Consider the following 9,421-nt stretch of genomic DNA (forward strand, 5'->3'; position numbering starts at 1 on the left):
AGCAAGAGAGAAAACGAGAGAGAGAGAATGAGAGAGTAAGGAAGTGAGTGAGAGAGGGAGCGAGGCAGAAAGAGGGAGTGTTTGAGGGAGGGAGAGAGAGAGAGAGAGGCAGGAAGAGAGAGTGTTGGTGAGTGGGAGTGGGTGGAAGGCAGTGAGGGTGTGGGTGTGTGGGTGTGCTGACGGTCAGAGTCAGGTGGGGGAACAGGAAGTCCGGGGGAGTGGGGCTGACGCAGGGGAGGGTCCTCTCCGGTTCGGCTGCCTCTCCCTGTCCGGGGCGCGGTCAGCGAGGGGCTGTTACAGGGGTGCGAGGGAGCGCAAAACAACCTGTAACGGGACAGGACTGGTGTTCTGTGTGTGTGTGTGTGTCTGTGTCTGTGTCTGTGTGTCTGTGTGTCTGTGTGTGTGTGTGTGTGTCTGTGTGTCTGTGTGTGTGTCTGTGTGTCTGTCTGTGTGTGTGTGTGTGTGTGTGTGTGTGTATGCGTCTGTCTGTGTGCGTCTGTCTGTGTGTGTGTGTCTGCGTCTGTGTGTGTGTGTGTGTGTGCGCGTCTGTCTGTGTGTGTCTGTCTGTGTGTGTGTGTGTGTCTGCGTCTGTGTGTGTGTCTGTGTGTGTCTGTCTGTGTGTGTGTGTGTGTGTGTGTCTGTGTGTGTGTGTGTGTGTGTGTGTCTGTCTGTCTGTCTGTGTGTGTGTGTGTGTGTGTGTCCGTCTGTGTGTGAGTCTGTGTGTGTGTGTCTGTGTCTGTCTGTGTGTGTGTGTGTGTGTGTGTGTCTGTCTGTGTGTGTGTGTGTGTGTCTGTCTGTGTGTGTTTGTGTGTGTGTGTGTGTGTCTGTGTCTCTGTGTCTGTCTGTGTGTGTGTGTGTGTGTGTGTGTGTCTGTGTGTGTCTGTCTGTCTGTCTGTGTGTGTGTGTGTGTGTGTGTGTCGTGTGTGTGTGTGTGTGTGTCTGTCTGTCTGTGTGTGTGTGTGTGTGTGTGTGTCTGTCTGTGTGTGAGTCTGTGTGTGAGTCTGTGTGTGTGTCTCTGTGTCTGTGTGTGTCTGTGTGTCTGTGTGTGTCTTATCGTGTGTGTGTGTGTGCTTGTATGTGTGTGTGTCTCATCCTGTGTGTGTGTCTCTGTGTGCCTGTGTGTCGTTGTGTGTTTCTGTGTGTGGGGTCATTGTTTTTTGTTGAAAAAAAAACCGGAAAAAAAAACATTCAAATGAATGTGTCTCTTTCCCCTTTTAAAAAATGAATCTGAAATGAAAAATGAAATTTGCTACGCTATAATGACTCAAGTGTAATTTCCCTCTTCAGTTGTTCTGTTCAATGTTGTTAAATAAATTAACTCCAGTGAGTAAAACAACCACAAAATCTCCGTCTTCTCATCAGGAAATCCCCTTATTTTGTAAAAGAAATTCATTTTCACGCTTTCGTTTGACCTCTCCCCCGTTCTTTTCTCCTCCCTCCGTTCTTGTCCTCCGTCTCGTTATCTGTGCCGTTTTCCCTCCGCCCCTCGTCCTTTCATAACCGTCGGCCTCTTCACCTCTCCTCCCTCGCTCCCCCGCTCCCCCGCCCACGAGGACGCGTGGCATCAGGACGCACTGCGTCACCTGGCAGGGAAAAAAAAAAACACCGAAAAACACGGTCCCAGGCATCGCTTATTACCGCAAAATATTTATACGACCCTTTGGCCAAGACAGTGGGCGGTAACGTTATGTTTTCAGGGATGTCCATCTGTTGTTATCTGTTGTTATCTGGGCTTCTTTTGTCTGTTTATTATTATTATTATTATTTTTTTTTTTTTACCTCTCGTGGGCGACGGTTTTTGAAATGGGCCATTATATGTGGCGTTCAATAGATCTTTTGACGCAAGTCAATTTCTTATCTTGGCTAGTCTGGAGAGAACCCACTTAGTTTCAGGTTGAAGGTCGCTCTGACGGAAAATCCACGTGTTTCGTTTGTCACAATCCACTGCCTCACGCGGTATTGTCCTCATTATGTCTTATGTTTTCATGTTCTCGCCGGACTGGATGGCCTGTTCTCCTTATTATGCATTCTTACCGTATGTTATTATGTTCTAGATGGTCTGAACGGCCTATTCTGCTCACTATGTATGCTTGTATCGTTCCTAAACTAATGACTAAGTAGTTTGTGGTTGACGCGCTGTTTGCCTACCTCCCCCAGGTGGTGGGCAGCATGGACGCCCACCCCAGCCGGTACTGCGCCACGGTTCGGGTCCAGAGGCCCAGGCAGGAGATCATTGAGGACCTCTCCTTCATGGTCCGGGAGCTGCTGATCCAGTTCTACAAGTCGACCCGCTTCAAACCCACCCGCATCATCTTCTACAGGGACGGGGTCCCAGAGGGACAGCTGCCCCAGGTAAGGGGGGTGGGGGGGTGGGGGGGGGGTTCAGGGGATGGCAGGGGGGTTGGGTTGTCATATTCATTGAATATCTATAACTCCAAGAACTAAAACAAAAAACCTAACCTAAACTGGTAAATAAGAATAATAATTATAATAATTTCTTATTTAGCTGATGCTTTTATCCAAAGAGACAGTAGATTAGACTAAGCAGGGGACAATCCCCCCTGGAATAATGTGGCATTACGGGCCTTGCTCAAGGTCCAGTCAGCTTTGTGGATCTTATTGTGGCTTCCCCAGGGCTTGAACCATCAACTTTCGGCTGCCCTCAAAGATAATACAATTTTGGCAATGTAGGCTTCAGTTCCACATTGTATATTGCTGATTCCCTTCAAAAGTGATCCTAGATCAGAATGTATGGAATGGACAAAAATGGTCAGGATTTGTTTCAAGGTTGAAAGAACCTGAAGATTTCTGGTGTCGTTTCAGGGACACTGAGGTGGCGGCCATTTTAATGTACAGTTTAACTGCCAGTCTGCGGCCATCTTGAATCTAGGCCAGTGGGACTTTTAAAAGGACTTGAAAGGAGAGAGTCCATTAACTGTCCGGTAACCCTGTTGTAACTGTGTTATAACCTGTCCTCCTCCCCCCGTTCAGATCCTTCACTACGAGCTGCTGGCCATCAGAGACGCCTGCATTAAGCTGGAGAAGGACTACCAGCCGGGCATCACCTACATCGTGGTGCAGAAACGCCACCACACCCGCCTGTTCTGTGCCGACAAGTCCGAGCGGGTGAGTCCCGGGCCACGCCCGTGTGCCACGCCCGTGTGCCACGCCCGGCCCACAGTGACTCAACGGGCCTCGGTGAATTTCGCTTCGATTTTCACACACGGGGAGAGAGGGAAAGAGAGGGCGAAAGGGAGAGGGATGGAGAGGTACGGAGAGGAATGGAGAAAGGGAGAGGGATGTAGATTTGAGAGTCTTATGAGTCTTATGAACCAGACCTGGGTCAAGTACCGTAATTCTTTTGGATTCAAATACTTTTCAGCGCTTTACTGAGCTTGTCTGCTGTATTGGAACCTATGAAATAAGAATGAACCTACAAGATCAATCGCACTCAGAAAAATATTAGATTACAAAATAATTACAGTATGTATTTGACCCAGGTCTGCTATGAACCAGGGTACTCTGCTCTGGCAAAGTTTGTTTTTAACGACCGTAACAGCCCGTTTGAATTCACTTGAACTGCGTCTGTGAGCCTCGTGTGCCTGTGTGGAGCGTCGTGTCCTCCGTCTGAATCCTGAATCGTCGTTACTCTTCCCGACGTCCCCCCTCGTGTGAACGCGCGTCCGTGCTGCTGAGAAGCCTTGAGTAACTGCAGGGAATTCAGAAACGTTGACAAGCCATTCGAGCGTCTGTCACCGTGATCACAACATCGACTGAACATCGCGATAACAGGCGTTGAGCTGAGAGGGGTTCTTTGAACTGGCCACTGAACTGGCTCTGTGAGTCTGGTGTACCTGTGTGCCCGTGTAGAGCGTTGTGTCCCTGATCGCTTCCTCGGCGTTTCCCTCCAGCGTAACGCGCGTCTCGAGTGGCGCCCCGGCCGACGGGGATTTCGGGGAACGTTGGCGGGTCCTCTCAGTGTCTGTCTGACACGGTGAAGACACCCTTTTTGGCTGACACGGTGGCATAAGGAAGGCGTGTTTTTTTAATTGAAGGCGGTCTGACACACCCGAGCAGCAGGACTGGGTAGGCCGTGTTCTCGTTGACAGATGGCAACGGTCTAAATTAGGAACTCTCGGCATGGGGGCGGGGGTTGTGTGTAGGACTACAGGTGTCATGTGACTCGCCCAGGTCAGGACGATATTACGCACAGGAAAGGGGAAATGTCACAACGATTCAGTGGAAACGGCGTGTTAGTGAAGCAACTTGTGTGCAGTGACGATACCTGCTACCCACAAATTGAGAGGGTTGCACCGTGTTTGTAGACATGAATTACCTGTTCAGTCATTTAGCTGATGCTTTTATCCAGAGCGACTTACAGTTGAAGCAAAATGTGGGCTTAAGGTTCTGTTTTTGGATGTGAATCCTTAACGGATATTGCTCTCTCTCTATTCCCTCCCCCTCTCTTTCTCCCTCTCTCTCCTGCTCTATCTCTCACTCTCTCTTTCTGTCCGCCCTCTCTCCCTCTGTCCCTCTCTCTTTCTCTCACTCTCTTCTCCCCCTCTCTCTCTCTCTCTCTCTCTCTCTCTCCCTCTCTCTCTCTCTCTCTCTCCCTCTCTCTCTCTCTCTCTCTCTCTCTCTCTCCCTCTCCCAGATTGGGAAGAGTGGAAATATCCCAGCAGGCACCACGGTTGATACCAGCATCACTCACCCCTTTGAGTTCGACTTCTACCTGTGCAGTCACGCGGGCATACAGGTGAGTGAGGCTCAATACCACTGTACCCTTCAGCTCAGGTACTTTCACCCTGAACTGCTCTGGAAAATATCAAGCTGTATAAATTGATTTTTTGTGTGTAGGTCCTAGCTGTAGATTTTTCCCGTTAAAATAGCCACCCTCCAAGGATCTATGTTTCTTGAAAGAGAATGGCCCGGTCTTCAGGGCCATTTTGAAATGGCTTTACTGATAGTTTGAATAGATAGAATGTCAGTTGGAATTAAGTCTGCCGTTTGTATCTGGGCTGTGGGTCTTTGAAAGGAGTACATGGAAGTGTGCACTAACTGTGTTGTCGCCTTGTTATTTGGGAGGTGAACGTCCCGATCTCTGGAGTCACTCTTTCCTTCTCAGGGACATTGTGGCGGCCATTTTGAAATGGCTTAACTGACGGTTTGGAATGGCAATTGGAATGAAGTCATAAGCTGTGCTATAACTGTGTTATAACCCCCTCCCCCCCCCGCAGGGCACCAGTCGGCCCTCTCACTACTACGTTCTCTGGGACGACAACCGTTTCACAGCCGACGAGCTGCAGATCCTCACCTACCAGCTGTGCCACACCTACGTGCGCTGCACGCGCTCCGTCTCCATCCCCGCCCCCGCCTACTACGCCCGGCTCGTGGCCTTCAGAGCCCGCTACCACCTGGTGGACAAGGAGCACGACAGGTGAGAGAGCGGGGCGGGGAGGAGAGGGGTCACAGCCAGAGTTATTAGTGTGTTGTGTTGTTGTATAGTGTTATTAGTGTGTAGAGTGTTGTGTATAGTATTATTAATGTGTAGAGTGTTGTGTATAGTGTTATTAATGTGTAGAGTGTTGTGTATAGTGTTATTAGTGTGTAGAGTTTTGTTGTGTAGTGTTATTAGTGTGTAGAGTGCTGTGTGTTGCAGGTAACAAATGGCGTACTATGTATAGTGTGTAGCGTATAACATGCTAGTGCGTAAGTGTGTGTAACATAGAGGGTTCTATGCTGCCTGTACAGTGCTGTGCTTTGCGTAGTGTGTAGCGTGTAGTGTGTAGTGTGTAGCATGTAGTGTGTAGCGTGTTGTGTGTAGTACTTTATGTGTTCTTTGTAGTGTGTAGCATGTTGTGTGTAGCGTGTAGCATGTAGCGTGTAGCGTGTGGGTTTCTCCCTGACCCTCTGCTCTGCTGTGCCCACAGCGGGGAGGGCAGCCACGTCTCGGGACAGAGTAACGGGCGAGACCCCCAGGCTCTGGCCAAGGCGGTGCAGATTCACCACGACACCTTACGCACCATGTACTTCGCCTGAGCGCCGCGCCCTGACAAAACCTCAGACCATCCCCAACACCCCCCGGGACCATGCAGGAGAGTCCCTCTCCTGACAACACAAAACACCCCAAAACTGCCTCCAGAAGCAGAGAGGAATTTATACCCCCGAACTGCTCTTGTACATTAATTTTTTTGTTCTGTTGTTGTTGTTGTTTTTAAATGTGCATTATTGTATATTATCTTCACACACATGTATGTATGCAATACAGAGGAAGAGGAAGAGGAGGAAGAGGAAGAGGTGGTCACAAGGTCTCAACTGCCACTGCAATGCTGCCTCTTACTCATCCGCGCCCCACACAAGAAAGGACACTTTTTTTAAAAAGAAAAAACGAAAACAACCACAACTCTCAAATGCTCTTAATTGACATTATATTGTTATATTATTTTAAATGTTTTTTTTTATTTTTTATTATTATTATTATTATTATTATTTTTTCATTTGTAATTTTAATTTTTTCTTTTTAAATGGCCTTGAAGAATGTGAGGTTTGGTACATTACCACTTAGCGGTAGCATTTAGACTGAGTGCACCCTGCTTTCGGCTCGCGACGGTAGCACCGCGGCCTGAGGTGAGAGAGAGATGGAGGGATGGAGAGACGGAGGAGAGACGGAGGGAATAAGCAGACGTAGTGAGCTGTAGACACTAAAGAAAGCGTGCCTTACGTGAGCGTAGCATCCACAGCTGGGAGGTAGGGCTACTCGCGTAGACGGGGAGAAAGAGAGAGAGAGTTAGCAAAGGTAGAGAGTGGGGGGGGGGGGTGACAGGACTAGCGATTATGCCCACGCAAACATGCAGCCGACCGTACTGGACCGAACCGGGCCTCAGAAAGCACTAAACGGAGACCAGCCAAACTCTGGTACCAACGGTGCACCTGCAAATGTGAAAACGGACACTTTGGGAGGGGTCCTGTGTGTTCTGGAGGGGGTGGGGGGGTTTTTACTCAGCTCTTAATGTCAGTATTATGCCACGCCCCCCACCCCACCATCCTCCACCCCCCACCCCCAAACGGGAGTGGTCCTCCACTTCCTGTTCATGGTGCTCTATGCCACGCCTGATTGGCTGTGCACTTAGTGATGTAAAGGGGTCTTTTTTTAAATTCCATCTTAGGGCCGAGACTTAATGCTTCCACTGTGTTCGCTGGACACACTCGCACGCTGTCGAAACAAGAACACACACACACACACACTCACACGTACATGACATACACCAATGGAACATGTTATGCAATGCCCCCATGCACCTGAACACAAGCAAATCAAGTACTGGACCCATTTTCCCTTTTCTGTCCACTTCTTGGAGAGACTGCCCCTCCTTAGCAACACACATACATATAGATATACACACACACACGCACGCACACACACACATGCACACACACACACAAACACTATGGTTGTGTTCCTGTCCCTCATCAGCACTTTCCTGCTCGGCCACGCCCAGTGTTAGGGGCGCTGAACCTGACAGCCCACCTGTCCCGTCACACGCCCGCAGGTGCGCTGTGTTCCATCGCCGATCACAGAACTGGGCGTGTGGCACGGACGGGCGGCTATCCACACGCCTTCGTCATCGGCAGCCCAGCAGGCTCTGTCACGCGTGTGCGTGTTCGAGACTCCTGATTAACAGCAGGGTCCCATGAGCCGTGACATTTTCGGGGCCTATTTAGAAGGGGGCAGGTATGTCCAGGGGTCAATACCTCACATTCCCGGCGAGGTTTCATTAAGTTTAGGGCAGGGATCTCAAACTCCAGTCCTGGAGGCTTTTGCTAGGGTTCCAGGAGCGATCTCAAACTCCAGTCCTGGAGGCTCTTGCTAGGGTTCCAGGAGGGATCTCAAACTCCAGTCCTGGAGGCTCTTGCTAGGGTTCCAGGAGGGATCTCAAACTCTAGTGCTGGAGCGGTTTTGCTAGGTTTTGAGCAGGAATCTCAAACTCCAGTCCTGGAGGCTCTTGCTAGCATTAGAGGTGGGATCTCAAATGTCATTCCTGGAGCGCAATCACAAATATATGTTTAAAGCAGGGATCTCAAACCCCAGTCCTGGAGAGCTGCAGTGTCTGCTGGTATTTGGTGTGGTTCAGCACTTATGTCACTGGCTGGCTTAGGCCAAAATTGACTCAAATGCCTAAATTGGCGGCAGTTTGACAGGGAAATCACAGAAATCTTTCCAGGACTTAAGCTTGAGATCTCGGATTTGAGCCCTCTCCACCTCAAACACTTCCATTGGTTTGTCCCCAGTGGCCACGGACTTTAACCTGTAAATTTACCCTTGGAGACCCCTTGTTGTGCCACGGGTTCTTCTCAAGGGGGCATCGCAGGGTAATGCTGCTCCTTGCAATTCCGGCTATCCCGTCCTCGTGCCAGTCCTGATGCAAACGTCGACAGATCCTCAGTTCAGTCTCCACATTTTTTGCGTCACCCGCATTTTTGGAATGACGTTCCATCGGATCGGACACAACCATTGAACGATGTACCATACCATTTTTTTAAAGAATTTTAAAGGGGTGGGGAGTGACTGCCGCTTGCCTTTAGAGTAGAGAGGGGAGGAGGGGAGGAGGGGAGGAGGGGAGAGGCACTCCTGTCTCCAGCTGGGCTAACCAAGCAATACGAGAGGTCCTGTCGTAGCACTTCCTGATAGATCAGTGAAAAAGGATATGGAAACTAGTTCTCTTGGCTCTGTATGGAATAGTATGGGATATCTTGGGAGGGTTATTTTTTAAAAAAGTAATAAAATTTGTTTTTTATTAGTCTTGCTTCCCATTTTCTTTATGCACACACGCATATATACACATGCACACACACATATCATGTATGAAATCCTGTACTGATATTTCACTCTGCATTTTACCAATATGTGATCATTGTAAACCAGAAGATACACCTGACAATTTGAAAAGTATAAAGATTGCGCACACTTCATCTGTGACATTTGAGGAAATGCAAACAGCGTTTTTGCCACTCGATTTGTCACAGTAAACAGTGTGAAAACACTGATGAAGGCAAGCAGTGCACAACATTGTGCATCATTTGTATAGGACTCGTACACTGAAAAGTAGGCAAATGCACAGATTTGGAGTGAAAATCTACAGGACGGTAGATCTTCAGGAACAGGGTTGGGCAGTTCTGCTCTAGCTATTGAATGAGGTGCGCTTTGTTAGGGTTGCAGTGAAAGCCTACAGGACGGTAGATCTCCAGGAACAGGTTTGGGAATCACCGAACAGATTAAATCGGCGAGGACCGTGAAGATGGAGAGCGGGTCAAAATGGCCGCCTGTCTGGCCTGAAGGAAGCGATGTTTTGGGGTTGCTGTGTCGCGTCGGGGCGAAGACGGTCATTCGAAAGTGGCAAGAGATTGCGAAAGGCAGTAAGTC

The 9,421-nt window shown here is 49.3% G+C and overlaps 1 protein-coding gene across 2 annotated transcripts in view; it reads left to right on the forward strand.

Moving 5' to 3' along the window:
• ago1 (argonaute RISC component 1) overlaps positions 1–8,586 on the forward strand; it is a 36,094-nt gene extending 27,508 nt beyond the window's left edge. For both annotated transcript variants that reach the window (XM_061239643.1, XM_061239635.1), the window contains exons 15-19: positions 2,158–2,352; positions 2,992–3,126; positions 4,655–4,756; positions 5,238–5,437; positions 5,931–8,586. In XM_061239643.1, coding sequence (XP_061095627.1) covers positions 2,158–2,352; positions 2,992–3,126; positions 4,655–4,756; positions 5,238–5,437; positions 5,931–6,039 — 741 coding nt within the window. In that variant the 3' untranslated portion in view covers positions 6,040–8,586. The remainder of the gene's footprint in view (positions 1–2,157; positions 2,353–2,991; positions 3,127–4,654; positions 4,757–5,237; positions 5,438–5,930) is intronic.
• Positions 8,587–9,421: the final 835 nt, after the last annotated feature.

Source organism: Conger conger, chromosome 1 (assembly GCF_963514075.1).
Source record: "Conger conger chromosome 1, fConCon1.1, whole genome shotgun sequence".
NCBI lineage: Eukaryota > Metazoa > Chordata > Actinopteri > Anguilliformes > Congridae > Conger > Conger conger.